The sequence below is a fragment of the Mya arenaria genome, chromosome 5 (assembly GCF_026914265.1).
Source record: "Mya arenaria isolate MELC-2E11 chromosome 5, ASM2691426v1".
Classification (NCBI taxonomy): Eukaryota; Metazoa; Mollusca; class Bivalvia; order Myida; family Myidae; genus Mya; species Mya arenaria.
In genome coordinates, this window is record NC_069126.1 from 58,121,694 (window position 1) to 58,147,205 (window position 25,512).

At 35.6% G+C, this 25,512-nt stretch overlaps 1 protein-coding gene across 1 annotated transcript in view; it reads left to right on the forward strand.

Annotated features, from left to right (window-relative positions):
* The window catches only part of LOC128235819 (hemicentin-1-like), a 45,124-nt gene that overhangs the window by 17,044 nt on the left and 2,568 nt on the right, over positions 1–25,512 (forward strand). The window contains exons 3-6 of the mRNA XM_052950613.1: positions 14,678–15,010; positions 18,571–18,879; positions 22,279–22,578; positions 22,794–23,072. Of these exons, the coding sequence (XP_052806573.1) occupies positions 14,678–15,010; positions 18,571–18,879; positions 22,279–22,578; positions 22,794–23,072 (1,221 nt within the window). The remainder of the gene's footprint in view (positions 1–14,677; positions 15,011–18,570; positions 18,880–22,278; positions 22,579–22,793; positions 23,073–25,512) is intronic.

The window sequence follows — 25,512 nt, forward strand, 5'->3', positions numbered from 1 at the left end:
ATTACAAGAATGTAGTATCTATATAACAAGAATGTAGTACAAATGTTACAAGTATGCAGTATCTATATAACAAGTATGCAGTATCTATGCAATAAGTTTTTAGAATCGCCGTGACAAATACAGAGTATCGTCGTGAAAGTACGTAGTATCGTCGTGAAAAGATGTAGTATCGCCGTAACAAGTATGAATTATCACCGTCATACGCATTTAGTACCGCTGCGACTGGTATGTATTATCACCGTGATAAGCATGTAGTACCGCCGTGACAAGTAAGTATTATTGCCGTGATAAACATGTAGTATCGTCGTGACAGCATGTAGTATCGTCGTGAAAGCATGTAGTTTCGTCGTGAAAGGATGTAGTATTGTCGTGAAAGCATGTAGTATCGCCGTGACAAGTATGTATTATCGCCGTGACAAGAAGATTTATCGCCGTGACAAGCATGTAGTATTACCGTGACAAGTATGTATTATCGCCGTGACAAGAAGATTTATCGCCGGGACAAGTATGTATTATCGCCGTGACAAGAAAATTTATCGCCGTGACAAGTATGTATTATCGTAGGGAAAGTATGTAGTATCGCCGTGAAAAGTATGTATTATCGCCGTAACAAGTATGTATTATCGCCGTGAAAGTATGTATTAAAGCCGTGACAAAAATGTGTTTTCGCCATGACAAGTATGTATTATCGTAGTGAAAGTATGTTGTATCGTCGTGAAAGTATTAAGTATCGCCGTGACAAGTATGTATTATCGTAGTGAAAGTATGTAGTATCGCCGTGAAAAATATGAATTATCGCCGTAACAAGTATGTATTATCGCCGTGAAGGTATTTATTATCGTCGTGACAAAAATGTGTTATCGCCGTGACAAGTATGTAGTATCGTCGTGAAAGTATGTATTATCGTCGTGAAAGTATGTATTATCGCCGTGACAAGTATGTATTATCGCCGCGACAAGTATGTAGTATCGTCGTGAAAGTATGTATTATCGTCGTGAAAGTATGTATTATCGCCGTGAAAGTATGTATTATCGCCGTGACAAAAATATGTTATCGCCTTGACAAGTATGTAGTATCGTCGTGAAAGTATGTATTATCGTCGTGAAAGTATGCATTATCGTCGTGAAAGTATGTATTTTCGCCGTGACAAGTATGTATTATCGTCGTGAAAGTATAAATTATCGTCGTGACAAATATGTATTGTCGCCGTGAAAGTATGTATTATCGCCGTGACAAGTATGTATTAACGTCGTGAAAGTATTTAGTATCGCCGTTACAAGTATGTATTATCGTCGTAAAAGTATGTATTATTGTCGTGAAAGTATTTAGTATCGCCTTGACAAGTATGTTTTATCGCTGTAACAAGTATTTATAATCGTCGTGAAAGAATGAAGTATCTCCGTGACAAGTATGGATTATCGCCGTGACAAGTATCTTTTATCGCCTTGACAAGTATATATTATCGCCTTGACAAGTATGTAGTATCGCCGTGACAAGTATGTATTATCATCGTGATAAGCATGTAGTATCACCGTGACAAGTATATATTTTGCCATGACAAGTATTATTGTCGTCGTAGAAGCATGCATTCTCGTCGTGACAGGTTTGTATTATCGTCGTGAAAGTATGTATTATCGCCGTGAAAGAATGCAGTAGCGCCATGACAAGTATGTATTATCAAGTATGTATTATCGCCGTGACAAGTATGCATTATCGTCGTGAAAGAATTTAGAACCGCCGTGACAAGTATATATTATCAAGTATCTATTTTCGCCGTGACAAGTATGTTTTATCGTAGTGAAAGAATGTAGTATCGCCGTAACAAGTATGTATTATCAAGTATGTATCAACGCCGTGACAAGTATGTGTTATCGCCGTGACAAGTATGTATTATCAAGTATATAGTATCTCCATGACAAGTATGTGTTATCTTCGTGACAAGAATGTTTTATCGCCGTGACAAGTATGTAGTATCGTCGTGAAAGTATGTATTATCGTTGTGAAAGTATGTATTATCGCCGTGACAAGTATGTATTATCGCCGTGACAAGTATGTAGTATCGTCGTGAAAGTATGTATTATCGTCGTGAAATTATGTATTATCGCCGTGAAAGTTTGTATTATCGCCGTGACAAAAATGTGTTATCGCCGTGACAAGTATGTAATATCGTCGAGAAAGTATGTATTATCGTCGTGAAAGTATGTATTATCGTCGTGAAAGTATGTATTATCGCCGTGACAAGTATGTATTATCGTCGTGAAAGTATGAATTATCGCCGTGACAAATATGTATTGTCGCCGTGACAAGTAAGTATTATCGCCGTGACAAGTATGTATTATCGTCGTGAAAGTATGTATTATCGCCGTGACAAGAATGTATCATCGTCGTGAAAGTATGTATTATCGCCGTGACAAGAATGTATCATCGCCGAGACAACTATGTATTTTCGTAATGATAAGTATGTATTATCGTCGAGAAATAATGTATTATCGCCGTGACAAGTATGTATGATCAAGTATGTATTATCGCCGTGAAAGTATGGATTATCGCCGTGACAGTTTGTATTATCGCCGTGACAAGTATGTATGATTGTCGTTAAAGAATGTATTATCGCTGTGACAAGTAATGCATTATTGCCATGACAGATATGCATTTTTGTCGTGAAAGTATATAATATCGCCGTGACAAGAATATACTATCGCCGTGACAAGAATGTATCATCGCCGAAACAAGTATATATTATCGTAATGATAAGTATGTATTATCGTCGAAATAGTATGTATTATCGCCGTGACAAGTATGTGTTATCGCCGTGAAAGTATGTAGTATCGCCTTGAAAGTTATGTATAATCGTCGTGAAAGTATGTGTTATCGCCGTGACAAGTATGTATGATTGTCTAACAAGTATGTATTATCGCCGTGAAAAGTATGTAGTATCGTCGTAACAAGTATGTTGTATCGCCGTGACAAGTATGTAGTATCGCCGTGACAAGTAAGTAGTATCGCCATGATAAGTATGAACTATCGTCTTGAAGGTATGTATTATCGCCGTGACCAATATGTATTGTCGTCGTAAAAGTATGTATTATCGTCGTGACAAATATGTATTGTCGCCGTGAAAGTATGTATTATCGCCGTGACAAGTATGTATTGTCGAAGTGAAAGTATGTATAATCGCCGTGACAAGTATGTATTGTCGAAGTGAAAGTATGTATTATCGCCGTGACAAGTATGTATTGTGACAAGTATGTATTATCGTCGTGAAAGTATGTATTATCGTCGTTACAAGTATGTATTATCGTCGTTACAAGTATGTATTATCGTCGTTACAAGAATGTATTATCGTCGTTACAAGTATGTATTATCGTCGTTACAAGTATGTTTTATTGTCGTGACAAGTATGTGTTATCGCCGTGAAAGTATGTATTATCGCCGTGACAAGTATGTTTTATCGTCGTTACAAGTAAGTATTATCGTCGTGACAAGTATGTTTTATTGTCGTGACAAGTATGTGTTATCGTCGTGACAAGTATGTTTTATCGTCGTGAAAGTATGTAGTATCGTATGTAGTATCGCCGTAACAAGTATATAGTATCGCCGTGATAAATTTGTAGTATCGCCGTAACATGTATGTAGTATCGCCGTAACATGTATGTAGTATCGCCGTGATAAGTATGTAGTATCCCCGTAACAAGTTTGTAGTATCGCCGTGAAAGTATGTATTATCGCCGTGACAAGTATGTATTGTCGCCGTGAAAGTATGTATTATCGCCGTGACAAGTATGTATTGTCGCCGTGAAAGTATGTATTATCGCCGTGACAAATATGTATTGTCGTCGTGAAAGTATGTATTATCGTCGTGACAAGTATGTATTGTCGCCGTGAAAGTATGTATTATCGCCGTGACAAGTATGTATTGTCGCCGTGAAAGTATGTATTATCGCCGTGACAAGTATGCATTGTCGCCGTGAAAGTATGTATTATCGCCGTGACAAGTATGTATTGTCCTCGTGAAAGTATGTATTATCGCCGTGACAAATATGTATTGTCGCCGTGAAAGTATGTATTATCACCGTGACAAATATGTATTGTCGCCGTGAAAGTATGTATTATCACCGTGACAAATATGTATTGTCGCCGTGAAAGTATGTATTATCGCCGTGACAAGTATGTATTATCTTCGTGAAAGTATGTATTATCGCCGTGACAAGTATGTTTTATCGTCGTTACAAGTATGTATTATCGTCGTTACAAGTAAGTATTATCGTCGTTACAAGTATGTTTTATCGTCGTTACAAGTATGTGTTATCGTCGTGACAAGTATGTTTTATCGTCGTGAAAGTATGTAGTATCGTATGTAGTATCGCCGTAACAAGTATATAGTATCGCCGTGATAAGTATGTAGTATCGCCGTGACAAGTGTGTAGTTTCGCCGTGATAAATATGTAGTATCGCTGTGACAAGTATGTAGTATCGCCGTTATAAGTATGTAGTATCGCCGTGACAAATATGTAGTACCGCCGTGATAAGTATGTAGTACCGCCGTGATAAGTATGTAGTATCTCCGTGATAAGTATGTATTATCGCTGTAACAAGTATGTAGTATCGCCGTAACATGTATGTAGTGTTGCAGTAATAAGTTTGTAGTATCGCCTTGATAAGTATGCAGTATCGCCGTAACAAATATGTATTATTGCCGTGATAAGTATGTAGTATCGCCGTAACAATTATGTACTATCGCCTTGATAAGTGTATAGTATAGCCGTTACAAGTATGTATTATCGCCGTAACATGTATGTAGTATCGACGTGGTAAGTATGTAGTATCGCCGTAACAAGTAGGTAGTATCGCTGTGACAAGTATGTAGTATCGCCGTGATAAGTATGTAGTATCTTCGTGATACGTATGTAGTATCGCCGTAACATGTATGTAGTATCGCCGTAACAAGTATGTAGTATCGCCGTGGTAAGTATATAGTATCTCCATGATAAGTATTTAGTATCGTCGTAACATGTATGTAGTTTCGCCGTGATAAGTTTATAGTATCTCCTTGATAAGTATGCAGTATCGCCGTAACAAATATGTATTATCGCCGTGATAAGTATGTAGTATCGCCGTAACTAGTATGTAGTATCGCCGTAACATGTATGTAGTATCGCTGTGACAAGTATGTAGTATCGCCGTGATAAGTATGTAGTATCGCCGTAGTAAGTATGTATTATCGCCGTGACAATTATGTATTATCGCCGTGATAAGTATGTAGTATCGCCGTAACTAGTATGTAGTATCGCCGTAACATGGATGTAGTATCGCTGTGACAAGTATGTATTATCGCCGTGATAAGTATGTAGTATCGCCGTGATAAGTATTTAGTATCGCCGTGATAAGTATGTAGTATCGCCGTAACATGTATGTAGTATCGCCGTAACAAGTATGTAGTATCGCCGTAACATGTATGTAGTATCGCCGTAACATGTATGTAGTATCGCCGTGATAAGTATGTAATATCGCCGTAACATGTATGTAGTGTCGCTAAGTATGTAGTATCGCCGTAACAAGTATGCATTTTCGCCGTGACAAGTATGTAGTATCGCCGTAACATGTATGTAATATCGCCGTAACATGTATGTAGTATCGCCGTGATAAGTATTTAGTATCGCCATAATAAGTATGTACTAGTTTTTACAAGTAACATTATCGTCGTTACAAGTTTGTGTTATCGTCTTAAAATGTTTGAATTAGCAAGTTTGTAATAGTCGTTAGTTCTATTTTTATTTGAAACACGTACGTATTACCTTCGTTCAAAGTTTACATTAGCGTCATGCAAAGTATGTTTCATCGTCGTACAAAAGATTCGCAATTTTAATTTTTATGTATTGTAGTCGTAACAACAAGTATTCATTTTATTCTTACAAGTTTGTATTATCGTCTTATTACGTATGTATTATCGTCGTAATAAGTTTCGTATTATTGTCGTTACAAGTTTGTTTCATAGTCGTAATAAATTTGTATTATTGCAGTTACAAGTTGCATTTATAGACGAATCAAGAAGGTAAGTTATATGCGCCGGTTAAAAAAAATAATAGAGTCGTTGCAAGAGTATGTTAACATCTTAACAAGAAGTATTATAGTTGCTAGAAGTATGTAGTCAAAATTTAACAAGTTTTAATTACTGTCGTAACTAGAATGAATTACAGTCGTTACACGAATGTATTATCTTCATATGAAGTATTTGTTATAGTCATTACAAGTATGTTTTATACTCGTAACACATATGTATAATACGTGTAACAAGTTTGTATTATCTTCTTAACAAGTATTTATTATCGTCGTAACAAGAAAATTTTAAAGTCGTTGCAAATTTATACTATATATTATCGTCGTAGAAATGATGTATTATCGGCATAACAAGGCTGTTTTGTCGTAAAAAGGTAGCGTGATCGTCTTAACAAGAATGTATTATCGTCCAAAAAAGTATGTATTATCGTCATAACAAGAATGTTTTATCGTCGTAACAAGAATGTACGATCTTCGTAAGAAATATGAAATATCTTCGTAAAAAATGTATTATCGTCGTAACCTGGATAGATTATCGTCGTAACAAGTTTGAATTATCGTCGTAGCATGAATGACCATTTTGTTTGTTTGAAAGCGGAGCAAATAAGTCTGATTAGTGAGTTCAACTGAGATAATTGAATGCTATTTTTTAATAAATAAACCTCATTGTATCCACTCTCCTGAAAAATGTTAATACTCACATTTTTTTCTTTGAGAATACACAATATAATTCAATAGATTAATCATTTGATGTTTAATATTATCAGTTATAACGGTTAAGCATCGGTTGACAACGTTTGTTTTGTATAAATAGCTGGATCAATTTGATCAGTTGATGCGATGTCCATATGCACAGCCATTTTAAATATTCTAAACGATCTGCATTAACAGGCAAACACATTACAATAATCAGTCTGTATTGTCTTAATCTGAGATTCACAGTGCTGTACTTATTGAATGACTAAGGGAGATAGTAAATACAATTGAAATTAAAGCACTCGTATTCCCTTCGGGTCTGTTGCGTACTTTTAAAGCATAGACTGAGCTAGGTGACACATTCATGTCTTCTGTTTCGTATCTCCTTAAAACGACTTACGACTCTTGTTAATATGACATACAGACCTCGTCAAACCAACTTGCTAACATATTTAACCGACTTACGTAGTATATATATAAGGGCTTAAATGACTGGTTTTTGTGTTAAGTATTGTGCAGTTGGTGGAATTACCGAAAAAAAACCCTCCCCTTTCTTGTCAATCCCATCCCCACCCCCCCCCCCCCCACCATACACGATTTTTAGTACACTCAACGATTTAGACCCAAGTTCATTTCCTCCGCGGATTTTCGCTATCGCGACCAACACAACAAAATTATCGAATGTCCACGTTATGCGGATTTGGAGTTTAATCCCAAGTCGATCAGTCGATCAAGAAACTACTCATGCGCGTTCTTCGGACGGGTTAAAGGTACTCGCTCGTGTCTTTTTACTCGCTTATTTCATCATTTTTTACCTTTTGCTATCGAAATCGCAGAAAACACAACACTTATAGTACACATTAAGTGTTTTGGTTTTAGTGGGGTGCAAACCCACGCCGGTCAAGTCAAGCTAAAATAGAACGAAAAAACGATGCCTTCACCAGTAGGCGACCAGCAACAGTACAATAATGATTGATAGTTTGACATTTTAACAATACACTGATAACACCACGCGATCATCTCAATCAACTAATCACGCAACAACAAAGCCGTTATTAAGTGACCACTACCGTTATTAACGCTAATTGAAATTGAGGTCTTTAAAGACCACATCTGAGCAAATATCGACATTTGCTGAGAGTTTCAACTTTTAGTATCATAGTTTTAACACACCTAATTTGTATTTGTATTTGCCACACTTTTGTTCGTCATACAAAAACGTGCAATTTTCAAAGACATGAGCGAGTCCCTTTTATTTCTAGAAACTCCGTGGACGTTTAAAAAAACTACGCTAACATTTTGCCTCATCAAAAAATAAATCGATTATGATGGCTACATTTAATTGCTGTTTTTGTGTTTCAGATCCACTTCAGAGAGAATGTTTGATAAATTTAAAACGTTACGTTTTACATGGAGTTAGCATACCCCTATAAATGCAGTCGAATTTGCCAATGCATATCAGAACATCACGTTTGCTCTTGTTAACAGTGTTTGATTACATCATGACTGTATAATGGCATTCTATTTCAATGTAGTACATACAGTGATCAATACATTACACCCAAAACCGGCTTTGTTAATATCTAAAGATTTTAGAAAAATTACTTTTGGAGACAAACACGCGTTCAAAGTTTACAACGCATGTCTATAGACCTTATTTTCGCGTTTTCTGTTGAAACTTTAACCACCAATAGTAAATGTCATATAAATATACGCTACATCGTATTGATCGCGCGCATGACGTCAAGGGTCATGGTACACAGTCGTGTTGAATGTCAGCTGATTAACGATGATATACAAACAGGCAATATATCAATGAATTATTGTGTATTATAAACAGGTCATTACAATACCTATTTGGTGTTTACTTCGTCCGTTCGTTCGTTTGTCCGTTTGTTCGCTCGCTCACTCGTTCGTTCGTTCGTTCGTTCGTTCGTCCGTTCGTTCGTTCGTTCGTTCGTTCGTTCATTCATTCATTCATTCATTAAACTTATCAAATTATCGTTGTTCATTTCGTGAGAATTCATTCATTCATTCAAATCAATCAAATTATCGTTGCTCATTTCGTTTACACTTCTTTACTGCAGTTTTCTGTTTTGTAGGTGGCCAATATGTTTACTGCATTTTCATTGAAAATTGTAAATCAAGGGCAGTAATGTCAGCTGCGTCGATGCTTCCCGGTTCATTGTTTTGAGTGATTAACGTCCTCGATTCGCTGAGTATTAGCACTGTTTTCTATATGTTTCAACGATATTTTTTTAGAAACGACCTTGTGCACCGAATGAAGAGCAATTGCTCGTTTACGAAGACGCTTGTTTTAGATAAAAATAATATCTGTATTAAAATACCTCGTGAAAACAATGCATGTTCTTACTAGGCTTCCTGACTCACTCAATACATTTTTGCTTCAAAACAACTATTTAATACCGTTCTCTTGCGTACAACCCCACCCGATGCTTTGTTGTGGACAATAACAGTATTCTTATTGTTTTCCGAATGCAGACAGACAATTGTGGAGTTAAAATGGGTCTTTTACGAAAATGCTTGCTGGTTCATTCTGTACATTTTTAGAACCTAGGTTCTTTACTTGTAAAGTATAGAAATGCTTTTCAAAAGTAAATCTGCGATTATCGATATTCACGATATCCGCCTGATCGTTTAAAAGTCATTTCAATATGCGATCAAAGAAAACGTCCATTAGGTTATTTTTGAATGTTAACACAGAAAACTGGGACCTTGAATGGCGACATCAAGCATTAGTCAAAGATACGTAGGTTTTAGTGAAACTTATTGCAAACATCTATAATACTTGGCAGTCGATGAATTTTACGGATACATAGGGGATATTAATATGATAAGACGCTTTTTTGGTGACCTGTATCACGTCGAGTTCGGTGTGTAATGTGTTATGTAGTTTTGAGTAATGAAGTCAAGGGAGGCTACTACATCGAAATGTAAATATTCGTGGGATTTTTTGAAGATCATAATATGCAGAATTGAGGGAAGTCAGTAAGTCAATCGCTATTTCTATCAATGACGCGAATTCGCCTTCTTCTTTGTATTAGCGAGCTGATCATATTTATGATAACACGCGAACATTTAATTTAAATTCATCTCCCAAAATTGAAAGGCCCGTTTGTTATCTTTTTTCAATAGAAATTTGGATGTGTTGGACTTAATTTTATGATAATTTATTATTTTATACGCTCAATTCCGTATGAGAGCCATAAACACTGAAAGTGTGGTTCACTGACTGAATAAGAGTAAAAAAGCACAACTAAATTGATAATGTTTTAGACATTTGTACTGCAGTGAATATGACCATAGTCTCATCCCCGGGTAGTTTCTAAAATTCCGTTCTTCAAAGAATACTAAATAATTAATTCCTTTCTAACAAATGAATCGACATCTTAACGGATGGCGCAAATGGTCATTGCACTAGCATGCTAGATTTTGAAATGGTTAGCCTTATACAATGGGTTATAAGTACTGAAAAACAAACATGCATACAATAGTAAAAGATAACAACGAACTGGTGACCTGGGAATAAAAGCATTGTATTTGGGACGGATTTGGGAGGGGGAGTCGCCTTCCCTTTTGGACAGGATTCAGGGTATCCATAGGAAATGTTTATGAACATATGTTATAAACGTGCAATCTCATTAATTTGTAGGAACGGTTTATAGCAATTATTGGTAACCGAATTTTCGTAACATTATTGACAATACAATAAATAACACATCTGATTTGGCTTTTCCATTTGTAAGCAAAATCTGTCATAACTGTAGCTATATGCTTGCTAAGGTCTTAAATCCTAACACTTTTGGATTGTTTTTACAATTATCTTGGAGAGTTTTTGTTGCATTTAGTTAAAACTCCGCTTGAAACATCTTTGGTTAATGTGACAACATCTGTCAAAGTACAGATCCACGATCTTATCAATTTTGTGTCACAAATCGTTCGGTTTATAGACAGTAAATCACCCGTCAGGTAATGCTATGAGAGGGACAAATAACGAAAACTTGAAAAGCGTTAGCGTTTTCTAAGATGATACACCAATCTAACAAATTTTGGATATCGAAGCAGATGCGTGATTTAAGTTTGATTTCGATTAAAGACAGATTGATAACAATATTGCATCAAAACATTTATTGGTAACAACCTGCCAAAGGTCAACCTCGCGAAATAACATGGTCATAAAATTATGATTAACAAGTATGCTATATTAATTAAACGCTTAGCTGCAAAGTTATTTATTGCTTCCGCTGTTAATCAAAACATAAGTTTTAAATATAAAGCCTGAAATTTATTTATACATATCTTGAATGTAGGCCAACATATCTGCGAGACCTCAAAGATCATTCATAAAGTTAAGAAAAGACTGGAGGAGCTACGTATTTTCGATGGTGAACATTATTTTGTTACCAAGACGCCTTACACAAGACTCCGGTTAGTTGACCGCATTTCGAAGTAATAGTGTTCTTTTTCATAAAAAAGCAAATTTAATTTTCGCTGCTTCTCGAAATATTGGTGCGGCGGCCGCCGCCACTGTTGTCTCTGCCTCCACTGATCCTCAGCGCCTATGAACAAAATATTGATGGCGTTAGCCTTTTCTTGTCCTGAGTTTCTCATTGTACAAGCAGATCCGTCGTAACAGCAGCACGGTTAATTCGTGTTTAGCTATACGTTATACTTTGATAAGATTTAACTTTTTCATTTTATCTTTATTAAGGATTGTTGGGATAAGAGTGAGGTTTGTACACATAAACTGGTTTAAACCCCCAGTAAATTTACATATTACTGACCGTTCCAAGTCGGTACCTAACAATTCTTGATAAACATACCTAGTTTTTTTATATATAGTATGTATGCACTGTGCTGTTCGTGGAATTTTGTGCTGTTCTTCTATGTTTCTTGTTTGTGATTTTATGTTCTATGTCTTTGGCGTTTACCCAGTGCCATTAAATCGGGTTTATGTTTAAACGTTTTGTTACTGAAGTTGTTTCTGCAGCTTTTTGCATAAATATTTATCTAAGAACCAAGCTTGCAGTCTTGGCGGTTAATATTGATCCATTGACATAATTTATCAGGGTTTCAATAAGACCCAATATTAGGATTTTTTTAAAATTCCATGTCTGATTTTCAGGAATTTTTAGGAATGTTCATTGAATTTGTAGGTAAAATAGCGCGTTTGATGCATAATTCAAAATGTTTATATTCGACCATTACAAGAATTCTAAAACATACGTTTTTGCTATTGTATAATATGTATTATTTCAAAACTATATTTGTCGTGAATTGTGACATGAGTTATATTTAATAAACTTGGCAACTTAAAGCTTAGAAACTAAAAAGTCTTTCCAAGTCACCAATTCTAAGCCTGAAGATGACCCATCCGTCAATTACTTGGAACTTAGGTCATGTGAATGGATATTCCTTAAATCATAAATGTAATTAAAGGTAAACAAAAATGTAATTAAAGGTCTTGAGTTTCCATTAACGTATTTGCATGACCGTGGAACAATTGACGCCCCAACGTAATGCTCTGTGATGTGCCCCGAAACATTTTGAAGAACACCATGTATTAACTATTCAAAGCAATTGTTCTTGCTGATCTTTCCTGTTGAACAGATTTGAGAGAGGTAGATGATTCTGAGGCGTCGATGGTGACACCCTTGTGTAAATAGCAACTGCGTACATTACTCCCTACCACCTGATGCATGATTCCTTGTATTATTGACATACACTGTTCTCCGCTCGAAAACTCTTCCACCTCCGCTTGTGTCGGAAGTATTATACCTCTCGTCATATCACATATTCTTCATAGGTGGTTCTCATCCATTCATTGTATCGAGATGACATCATAAACGATAAATCCACTAACGTTTACCACATCTGGTCGGCATTACTAAAATTATTCTTAAAAGGGATGGAACGGAAAAAAAGAAGATTCTTTGGTCAGTGAGTGTGGATGTATATTGTTGGTGTTTGGTGACGGCGGCGATACTGTGGTGTCATTAGGTAGCATTGGCGGCTGCGGTAACGTAACATGAGGTCCTTCCTAGACAAATGACAACGACACTCTGGAGACTGACTCATGATTAATTGTACTTGACTAAATAAGAAATATCGTGATAATATCAACGTCTCTCACCCCTGAAGCCGACATTTTGACATATGGAGGGGAAATTATTCTATGCGCATGCGCACCGGAAGTTGATAGTATGATGCTGAAAACCCGACAATCTTATGCTAAAAACGCGACAGTCCGAGGATAAAAACGTGGCAGTACTAAGATAAAAATATGACAGTACGATGATGAAAACGCGACAGTACGATGATGAAAACGCAACAGTACGATGATGAAAACTAAATAGCACGATGATGAAAACGCGACAGTGCTATACAACGATTACGGAAACGCGAAATTACGATATTATGATGGTAAAACACAACGATACGATGTTGAAAACACAAAAGTAAATCGCATTATCACCATCGAACTGTCGTTTTGTCGCGTTTTTGTTATCGTACTGTCTCTTTTTCATCAGCGTACTGTCGCGTATTTATTATTATAATATCGAATATCGCGTTTCAGATAAGGCGATGGCATAAACGGCATTCCGTAGGGGATGGTTCGGTGTAAAATTTTCCTTTATAGTCCTCCATTTGTTTTATTACTTCAACATAGCGTAGTTTAGAGTTGCGTTAAGACGGAATGAAACAAGTCCGTACGTCTAAGGGCCATAAGAGGATTTTTCGAGACATCGGCGAACGTAAATGAGCTTCGAACCATGATGGAGTTTTTTTCCTTCATTTTAATATTTCAGGGATACCAAGTTATACGAATGTATTTCCGTCTTCGTTGTTTCGGAAAGACATACGTCCATTTTGGGAAATTTATGTGTAAAAATGATCATATTACAAATTAAGACTTCATCTTACATTTTGTGACGTGGTAATTTAAAAGAAAGTAATTTTATATAAAGTATAGTTTTTATATTGTGATTCTTACCAGACATCATCTCACTATTCATTTAACTAAGAAATGGAACTATTATGATCGGATATAAGTATCAAATTATTTCGGGTACTACATTTCTGCAATGCATGTAGCGCGATAAGTGACAGTGCTCTGTCAGTTTGTAGTATCTGCGCATGTAAACCCGGCATTTTGAAGTTCCCCTGAAACGTTTCGAATCTTAGTCATATGGATGGTAGTAGGGACCATGTGTATGAACACACATATGTATACATACATAGATATATTGCATCAGTTAACAACACTGACGCTGTAAATATGTACCTGTTCATCGTTTTTTTACCGTATAGATTTTCTTTGGTTGATGGAAATCCGACCAGATTTCTTAACGGCCTTCACTTGCCTTATATGAGTAAAGAGAGTAAAAACTAGCTTGTGTGATTCCAACTAGCTGATCAGACATTTTAAAGGCCATCATACCGAAACAGAATGTAACTAGTACATGTACCGTTGTAAATATTTGAAGAATGTTCGCGCTGGACATTAAGTCCATAGTAAATGTCTACACTTGATTTGTATAATACTCATAAGTAGCCAATCCGTCTTGGTAGGTCTTCAATTTTACATGTGCAGCTTGTCGCCAGAAATCAAGATACGGCACAGCCATTTTCGCCCACAGAAGAAGAAAAGTTTCCCATTTAATGCTGCAGATTTAATTAACTTTTGCCAGATTTTCTAAATATGCTTTATAAAAGGAGAATTTTTCTGATTGCTGAAGTTTATTTTTATTTAACAAATATTCAACGTCAATAGATAAAACGTAAAATCGACTAACTAACCGTTCATCCCCTTAAGTAGATGATTAGGTAGGTTTGATCAGCTGCAAATATAAACATCCTGATTATTTTAGACAAAACTAAGTGTGATGTGCTTATTTTACAGTCGGCATAACTGCAGTGTCTATGGTCTCCCCGGCGGTCAGCTCCGTCTCTGTCATAGATAACACGGCAAGGCAGTTCCGATGTGAGACGTCTGCCGGAAACCCCCAAGCAACTGTGGAGTGGTACAAGGATAGCGGTACACTGGACAGGTCGGATGACACTCATATTACTACCGGGAAGGAGACAGACACCAGCGCAAGTGGTCCTCTCATTGTGACTATCGGTAGACTGACGTTGACTGTGCAGAGAAACGATCATGAAGTGGGTGTGTACTGCAGAGCACACAACGGTTGGGGTTGGCTATACTCTTCAAGCATTGTCCTAGATGTTCTGTGTAAGTAAGAATTGTTAAACATTTGTTGCATAGAAAATACAGGTCATGTATTGATCGGCTAACAACGGCGGGTACTGGTTGTAATTATTCTTTTATTGTATATTTTCTTAGATGTTCAGCGCAAATACGTATTGCTGTATTTGTAGTCAACTGTGTTGTTAATATGTGTAACAGACATTTACGATGTAGCATTTTGTCAATGTTTATACGCATAAGCTTCTGGTAAAACACTTCACAATTGTATAAAGACTTTAATTCGTGGAAATTTTCTGTTTTTAAAACGGTTTTCACGAATGTTTTTACACCCACAAATTTCATTGCAAGTGCAGATCAGTATTTTTCTCAAAAAAAAAAAAAGTATATAAGGTAAGTGATGCGAACGGTCCTGGAGACCTTCTTAATATGTTTTTAATTTTTCACGATTCCTGACAAATTCTAGGAATTTTTAAGTGGTGTCTTCTTCGCACAAACTCATTAACGAGCGTTATTGTTTTCCGACAATAACTGATGATAACAAATGTGATGCTGTACCGCTTTGTTAAAAACTATTAGCTAACACAATAAACTTTTATTTGAAGAATATAAGGTTTAATCTTAATAATAATCTTTTTTAGGCCATGGGGTAGGTTACTAGGGAAAATATACGCAAAACCTAATTAACGTTTTAGATTCGACATGTTAACCAATTTGTATTTTTTAACTTGACCATAATAGTATGTGTGCTTTAAACGCCATCAATGTAACATCGTCAGGAGTTCTTAACACTTTTATAAACAATTCAGCAATTTTTTTAATCGCCAGCAGAGAATTACTCAAAATATTTCCATACAATCTAGGTAATCTTTTTATGTGGTTACATTTAACTGCATGTTTGTGTGGTAAGCGGATATAGTGATAAGATATATGTTGAAATTGATTCTAAATCCTCTTAATTTTAAAATGTTATGAAATTTGATCAGAATGTTTAGCTTATGTGTACGATTTTATATTAGTCTCCTAGTTATACGGAAACAAGGCAATAAATTATGTCACCATCATGAATGCGAACATGGCGAGACAGGGAGGAGCCTGTTATGAAGACATGACTAATTTCCTAGCAGGTGACTAGGTCACTTGTTTGTCATCCAATGTATTTATATAAAAAAATAGTTCGTCGTTTTTGCAAATTCTTCGGCAATTGTTTGTTTTTCAAGCAATGGCGTCGTTGCTCGCATGTTTGATAAACTTTGAGCATTTACGTCCTATTATTTTTCTTTTAAAATAAATTGACATTTGTCACGTACCTATGGTAAACGGTGTTTCTGTGAGTATGCTCGTAACATACATGGCTTGTTTTGCAGAGAAAAACAAAAATGGCTTGGCTGTATTCCCCCGGTGTTGTCTTAAATGTAATGTTGTACTCTGCATTCAAATAGGCGTGGCAGACGGGATGTGTATTGCGGGGTTAAAAAAGGCGAAATACATTATGTTAGTCTTCGATATAGGGAGAACATTTGTTTTTTAAAAAAAAACATAATTGGATCAGATTATCGTATGATAAATCAGAACTAAATTGTATACAAATTTGGATTCTTAAAAACCGTTACCATATTTGAAATACGACTATACTGTAACTGCTTTTTGAATGGATATATATGAATAAATCAGTCTTTTAGATTTTAATAAAACAGACTACAACCGTAGTAAAACTGCAGTCGTTCGAACAAGCGGTCGTTCGAGAACCGGCGTTCCCTCAAGGTCGGAGCTTGGTCCCGAACTTTTTTCCCTCTATTTTTATATAAAAGATACCTACGCTGCACCGAAACCTAATTATGTCGAAGAGTCGAGCAATATACTCGGTCCCAAGTACACAAACCATGCACAAAACCTTATGGCTCCCTCGAGGTCATAATGTCACACTTTTTCCCGAACGCGTGTTCCAAAATAAACAAACACTTGCAAGGTATTAAAATTTTTATATAAAAGATACCTACGCTGCACCGAAACCTAATTATGTCGAAGAGTCGAGCAATATACTCGGTCCCAAGTACACAAATCATGCACAAAACCTTATGGCTCCCTCGAGGTCATAATGTCACACTTTTTCCCGAACGCGTGTTCCAAAATAAACACTTGCAAGGTATTAAAATTTTCGCAAGTTGTAAAAATTGCAATGACAGTTGAAAGGCAATTTGATATGGTATGAAAAACAGTTAAACACTGTTAGCGCATGACCGATATTAGTTGGTATGGGCATTTTAGAAGATTATTATGTGCAGTTAATTGTGAGAAATACTAATGAGTAATAAGAACATGAATAAACACTACCAGATCGATGCAACATCGGAATCAACGAAAAGAATTCCTTCTTGTCACTTTGCTTTGCAATATGGCAATTTTGTAAAAAAATAAAATATATTGATTAATTTATTGATATTTCTTTTACATTTTATATTTAGTATACATATAGTATACGACAGCCTTTGAACATATGAGCGATTTCCACAACGCAACACATAATCAGTGTCTTAGTAAACAGACGACTTCAAACTTAAAAAAACAAACACTGAAAGATATTTCAAAACAGACTGGATAATTGAAAATCGGATCGTTCGAAACATCGGTTCCCTCGAGGTTTAGGCTCATATTTAATGTTAATATATTAGATAAGTTTAAATCAGACTTACTTTTGATATTGATAGATCAGACTTTTAAATACAAATTAATCAGACTTAAAGATTTTAATACATCAGAAATTTAGACATTGATATATCAAACTTTTAGATATCAATAAATCAAACACCTAAATTAAATTACTATTATACATTGTACTGTTAAATATTAATAAATCAGACTTTTAGATATTAATTAATACAATTATAAAATATATATAATCAGAATAGGATATTTATAAATCAGTCTTTGAGATATTAATACATCAGACTTTTTCCCGTAGAGAATAAACAAGCATATTCCTAAATATAATGGTGATAACATTATTGTGTGGCAATATAGATAATTCCATTGTTATATTGAGGAATTTTCATAAACTTCAAATTTGTTGAAATCTGATACAGTCTCCAACAATGGCTTCAAGCTAACTTTATTGACGGAGTATCTCCGGGCATTGATATATATCAGGTACATTTATACCATTACTCTATTTACAGAAGGACCATTTTCATCTAAAATATCCTAAAAAAGTTCCGAAATAACATTACATGTACAGATGATATTTGCATGTTCTATTTGGTATTTGACATGATAACACGTATCCGTCGAGTTGAAAAAAAAAACCCGTCATAAATCATACCCATAAATGATTTACTGCACATTTTTAGCTTAAAACAAAACAAGCTCCTACAAACTACTTTTTCCCAGACGGTATACGTGTCTTCATACTGTATCGTAGAGAGAAACAAAATGGCAATAGCCATTTACTTATAATAACATTTATACTTATATCAATCCACAAAATATCCTACAAAAAATCCTTTGTAACATCCTTGTATTGATCTTGTCCGGATGTTCATCATTACCCTGTTTATATAAACGGTAACCTTCTTTAATTCTTTTTACAGACGAACCCTTCACTCCGAAAGTATTCTATAAGAATTCCGAGGTAACCTCACCTGTACGGATAATATCTGTACGGATAATATTGGGGCGTTCCATGACGCTAACCTGCAGCAGCAGGGGGAACCCGAGCCCGACTTATACCTGGACATACCCTGGTGGAGTCTCACAAAGTGGCTCCACGTTCATACTGGGCAGTGTGCAGACCACTCACGACGGAACTCTCACGTGTTCAGCAATGAACACGTTGTTACCTTCTGGAGGAACTTCGGTTGAAAAAAGAAGACAAACATCCATAAACCTTCAAGTTCTGCGTAAGTGAGATCAAAAGAAAGGGATCGTGCATTTATCCACATATTTAAGATAAAGTTAATCCCGGATACGGCAATATCATTAACCAAATGTAGCTGTAGTTCTACTCTCTGGAACATTTGACTTAACTACCTATTTATCAAAACTTAGATCAAATGGGAGGCAACATAGTATATTTTTTCAGCTTCCTTGAACGATATTGTTCTGCTGTGCTGCTGAATGTTCCGAACTCATTTGGTTTGATATTTTTTTCTGAGTGCTTTCAATTCATTATAACTCATGACAAACTTTAATTATGTGCGAAACATCCGATTATACAGATAATACATTTCTAGTTCTGGCTTTTTACGAAATTGAATTCACAAATACAGAAAATATTTCTTATTTTCGACCACAACCTGTTTTTTTAGACGACTGGCCCTGGAAAATATATTAAACACTTCAGTTACGCTCGACATACGGCAAAACACGCTCTGAGTCTTTACCATAACAGCAGAACTGTCAGAAAACTTCATACGAAGGAAACTGGAAATTCTAGTGTAAAAAAACCCCTGAAAACAACACCAATTACCTATTTTTTATTTATGCCAAATAAATCAAAAATGGATTTAGAACGATTTCACGTGACACAATTACAATTAATGTTTTTCTTGTTATCGTCTCTCAGATTATCTATGTTTTATGCATAAAAGAACACCAAAAAGGGTAGATTGCTTTTACTTATTATTTACAATATAATTGGATTCTCAGCTATCATTACTTATCACGGTGATGATGCATAGCGGATTCTTTCCGTCCACATTTTTCATTTATTGGTTCTATCCGGCACCGATGCGGATTCTATCCGTAAGTATCGCAACAATTTGGGGTACATCTCAGCAAATTTCGCTTTTTACTGTTATATTTTTGGGTCTAGGAAAATATCTTTATGTTATTTATTTATAAATTTATTGGTGATGAAGGAATGTCGTTTTACGATCGTGTCAAATTAACAAAAAATAAATTTCACATGAAAAACGTAGGCGACGAGCAGAAACGGCGTTTTTGTCTCTATTTTTGAAATATTACTTATTCTAACATCTTATATCAACGCATAGCACTTTTATACTAAGAATCATGTTTGTAGTTTATCTTGAGTCATTGTTTAATCGTGATTTAAGGACTTACTTTCGTTTTAACACGGCAACGGAATCTAGCCATTGTGGTCACCGGAATCTACTTGTATTGACCCTTTACATGGTATTATTTGGAGTCTATAACTAGTTGATGCTAGAGGATATTGTGTACATTTAGTTAGGGTATACTCTAGTATGCTGGACTGAATAAAGAGTTGTACCTAAAGTAGGCCAAAAAAGAAACATCTGTGTTTATGGTAACGGTATCAAAAAAAAAAGGGTCGTAGCTAAGTTTGTATTTTTTTCACAGAATTTATCTAAAAATATAAGGTTTGCAAAACGTTAATTTATCATATACTAGAATACACTCCTATTCTGGAGTGGGGATGCTAAGTTTCCTTAAACACAGAAACATTTCTGGTCTTAGTCGGATACTAAGATGTGTATTTATGGTATAAGTTAAACTCACTGCTCGTTTTTGTCGCAATTATGTTATGACTTCTATAATCACATACATGGTGACTGTAAGTATATAATCTGCTTTTTCCTGATATAAAAAACAGTCATAAAAAGGATGATGAATTAAAATTATGCAAAATGAAAGTTATCAGTAAATGCCTTAAATTGTACCCAGGGATGAAGTATTTTTGTTTTATAATACAGATTACGGCCCAGTGAGTATTGCAATTTAGAAATTATCAATGCTTCGTGAATGTCTTTATATTTGCCAGTGCAAATGCGCATGCGCGCACTTCTAACAATTCACATAATAAAACCAATTAATGACTTAATGGATGGTAATTAAAAGTAGTCAACAATTTGTTTCTTTTCAGGACTTAAGTTATTTAGCAACTATGCTCCGAAAACAACGGCCTTGTTGCAACAACCGCCAATCGAAACCAAACAAAATATGAATTTGTTTAGGAAATATATACGTATAGTCGTGGCAGGCAACAGCAAAGAAGCATTAAGTTATCATATTTCACTTTAAATTGTATATGCAAATAATTCACATGACTTTATAACGTTCATATGTGAATTAGGGAATTTGCTTCATATTTATTCAAACAAGACGATCTTATCCCGTATCTAGACAGTAACAAATATTAAGTATATTTTGTTCTTCATGGAATTAAAATGTCTGGGAGTGCCTTTAGCGGTTATGATCCTCGTACCACGAGTCATTATCGCCGCCGCTGTTTTAACATATAAAAATTCAATATTTTGCAAAAGGCATGATTAAAAATGTTAGTTTTCGGTTTTCAGACCTTCCCTTAAATGTTATCACCGACACTAAAATTGTTTGAGCATCATGCATTTGATCAGATAAGTAGTTAAAAGCTAATTTTGTTATTTTTTCCAGGACTTCGAAGACGAACATACATTGGATAAGTAATAATAATATAATTGATATCTTCGCGATTTGCGTCATTAGAAAAAAACTCGAGGTATTATATGTGTTGATTTGATGTTCTTTCCCGTCTGAAAACACACACCAAAAAAAAGCATATCAAATCTTGGATAGAATCTGGTGTGAGTGACAAAATATATCCGGTGCCTAAATTTTTATACATCTGTTCATAACAAATATAATCCTGTGTTTCACTGAACCGACAAGCGAGGACTTTATTTTCCACTTTTATTCCCAATATTCTATGGAAAGGCAGGACATTGAATAATACAAACTTCAAAACCATCCTTGAAAAAAACACACGTAGTTATCTGGATGTAAATAGCTGATAGTAAATAAATATTAAGGTTTCCTTTGCATGGTATTTGCTGTCACAATTATGATCGCTAATTTATTTTCATTCGTTTACATGAATTAAAATTATATGGGACTTTCATTTTTGTGTTTGTTTGTCGATAGTTAATGAAATTATTCTTTAGGTATCAAATCACAAACATAACTATTGCTGTTTGTTTAACCGATTGATACTTTGGCATTTTTTAATGTACACACGACGGATAGATTCCGTATCGGTGCCGGAAAACCCCGCAAATGAAGAATGTGGACGGAAAGAATCCATTTTGCATCATCACCGTGGTAATAGAAAGCAAAGACCGCACAATCAGTTGCACAAGATCTGCTAACACGCCTTATACAACGACAATGAATTTAAGCGTCTCACTGATTTCTATCTAACAACACCAACATGAACGAACAGCGGAACAACTATCTCGACGAATGCTACATAAGTCGAGGGCGAGCTGTACTAATTAGATATCCCACCCCAGGTTACAATTATGCATTACATTGTACACCTATTGTTATTATATCTGTAGATTCCCCGCGTGCGCCATCATGCAGTATAAAGGGAACTTCAATATCGACCACTGTAATACTCGTGGAGGGCACAGATCGCACCATCAACTGCATCAGTTCCGCCAACCCGCCCCTGATGACGTACACTTGGTCAACTCCGGGCCGTGGACAAGTTTCCGGAGCCAGTGTATCCCTGACCAATGTCCAGCACACCGCCGACCAAGGCCAGTACACTCTGACAGTTGCAAACACAATGGATCCCACTGGAGGAAACACGGAAACAGGAACTGGCAACACAATGTTCTCAGTAGATGTTCAGTGTAGGTTGTTTTACTGATATATAAGTAGTGTACGTATATATTTTCAACATGGTACTAACTTTTATAACAAAAGCAATCTGGAATGGAACAATGAATGAAAATATGTGTTAAATGCTGGTGAATACAAAAGTGCAGAAACGCACATATAACGCCTATAATTGTGCCGTTTGCAGAAAGCTTAAAATAACTGATTAACTTTATTTCTATTTCTGTAGATAGTCCTAAAGTTGCACTTCCAGGGACCCATGCCATATTTAAGGGCAGGGATTTAAACTTCAAATGTCCGTTTGTTTCTGGGAATCCTTCTCAGACATCCTTTGTCTGGACTAGATCAATTGACGAAAGACAATGGAACAGCCAGATTGTCAGTATCAGCTCTGTGCAGAAATCTGACGACGGAATTTATACGTGTACCGCTACGAACAAGATGACGCCTACTGGATCTCCCGCCATGACTGGAAATCACAGCGGAACCTTGCACCTCAATGTGCAGTGTATGTAAACGCTTAAGTGTACCTTGCACTCACGTATAAAATTGTGATCGTAGATAGCTATTTTGTTTGGTCGTCTTTGTTCGCCAACATGTGCTTGCTTACATTTTAGCATTATAGTATTTCAACATTGTCTAATATTGAGTCTTTATAACTCTGCGTCAATTGTCGGGACAAAAGTTTTGAAGACGGTGTACATAATTTATTGTCAAAAATATCTTATCAATTGTCATAAGCATGTGATGTTTGAATGTGGGTTATATCTGGTCATAAAGTGGGTTATTAGGGCAGTTGTTCGCCAGATCTTATTTACAAATAAATGCCAATTCGTCCACCCAGTTTTGATGATGTGTGTCTTTATATATAACCAACTTGTAAAATTGTTTGTCATGTCCGATCATAGGGTAGATTTCTGGCTAAAACTTACGAAAAAAGAAATGTCCAAGGTTTATTAGTTTACCCATACATATGAAACGTAGTTACATAGTCACTAAGTAAAAGGTTCAATACACTAATACTTCAATTAAGACCATGTTTATGCTTACCGAAGAGCGAGCGTAAAGTCGCCGATTGGTCCGTCCGTCCTTTAATTTTTCAGTCTGTACGTTAATCCCGCACATTTTTATCCGGAGATTAACTTTATCGGAAGTGCTGAAGAACCATAATATTAGATACAGTCATTGCTGAATTATCCCCCTTTCACTTTGATCGTTTTTGACACTAACTCAAACAATGACTGAAGGGATTTAAATGAAACTTGGATGGTTAGATTGTTAGAAATGAGAGACATGTTATTATGCAAGTACTCTAACCATATCAACCTTACTCTCTGCCTGCATTTCCCCTAAAGCTATATGTTTGACACTTACGTCTGATCCGGAGAATAACTCCATCAACATTCGGGGTGGCTTGACACACAGATAAACTTAATGATGACATGTGCATATGCGCATTTTTTGTATAGTTAGAGTTACTGAATTCTTTTGAATATGTGAATAATTGCGTTTCTATTTGTCCGGAGCAATCATCCAAAAAAAAGTCCTTGAGATAGTCATTTAAAACTTCATATAGAGATACATCTCGTTGAGAAGGAGTGCTATGCACATGAACCATCACCCTGTTTAAGTCTCATTTATTGCGTTTCGTTCGTTTTATAAATTCGCTTTAATTGAAATAATTTCTTTCTTCTAATTCAAAAGCTCTTGAATACATTGAATTCAAACTTAATAAACATAAACAGTCCAACCTCGATGTGTCGATCACTCTTATCTCGATGTCCTGTTTATTTCGAACTTTATCTTATGTGTCTTATTGTTGGATTAAGAAACTCATGATTTTGTATTCCGATCATATCGATATTTCGTTATCTCGAAGTATTTCCGAGGCATAGCGACTTGAATGTAAATCGTAAAAAGTAGAGTGTAGTGTACAAAATTCATAACCCTGCTTTTAGTATTTTAAAAGGACTTGCTCTTTGTTCCTTTTTTACCTTTTGTTTTTTTGCAACATGTGATTATAACTTCCCCTGTTTTTGTAGTAAACACTTTACATTCTTCAGCAATTATTTAGGCGGGTGATATGGCAATCCGCGGCGGATTTCTGGCTAGGTTATACTTCCCTACCTTATTGTTTGCGTCTGCTCTTATATTCCGCAAATGAGTGTATTATTTCAAAATGACTTTCCATAAATCATCGCAATATTGAAATGAAGTGCTGTTTACCGTCCTTCTGACAACAACTATCTTTGTTGCCATATGTATAATTGGTAGTTTAAAACACAACACATGAAAAGTTATATTTTCCAGTTTGCGATGTGTTTTCCGAGCCTGTACCTCGTCGGATAGCATACATCATTTCTAGCTATACATTTGTTTTTAAATTATCATTACCAATGTCTTAAAGGTTTCTGTGTAACTTAGATCATATTAATTTGTTGGCCCTGTAGAATCATCTTTTATTGGTACTTGGTCAATGGAAAATTATTATTATTTTCATCTTTTTCCTTTTTTGTTATCAATTTCGATTTATTATGATGGGTAGCTTTGGTGCAAAACAGTTTGTTCATTAAACACTGGACCAGGTAAATTTACCTTTATCACGTTGAAATGCACACTTGCCAAGTTTAAACAAACAATAAACGCGAAATACACAACGTTATAAGACAATACTCATGTATATGCACAATGTAGAACGATATTTTTTATTCAATACCAACAAAGTTGGAAGGATGAATATACTATTCATGAGTTGTAATATTATCTCAAGGCAGAACAATAGCAGATAATATTTAATATGTACGTTCACAATAATGGATGTTTGAACCTGTCTCCCATTTAGTAGCTTAGTGGACTGAATGTATGCGTACCGAATTATACCCACTTTCGTCATACAAAGTTTCACATATTGAGGACAGGTCCCGCGTTTAAACGTGGGGTTAGCTTCA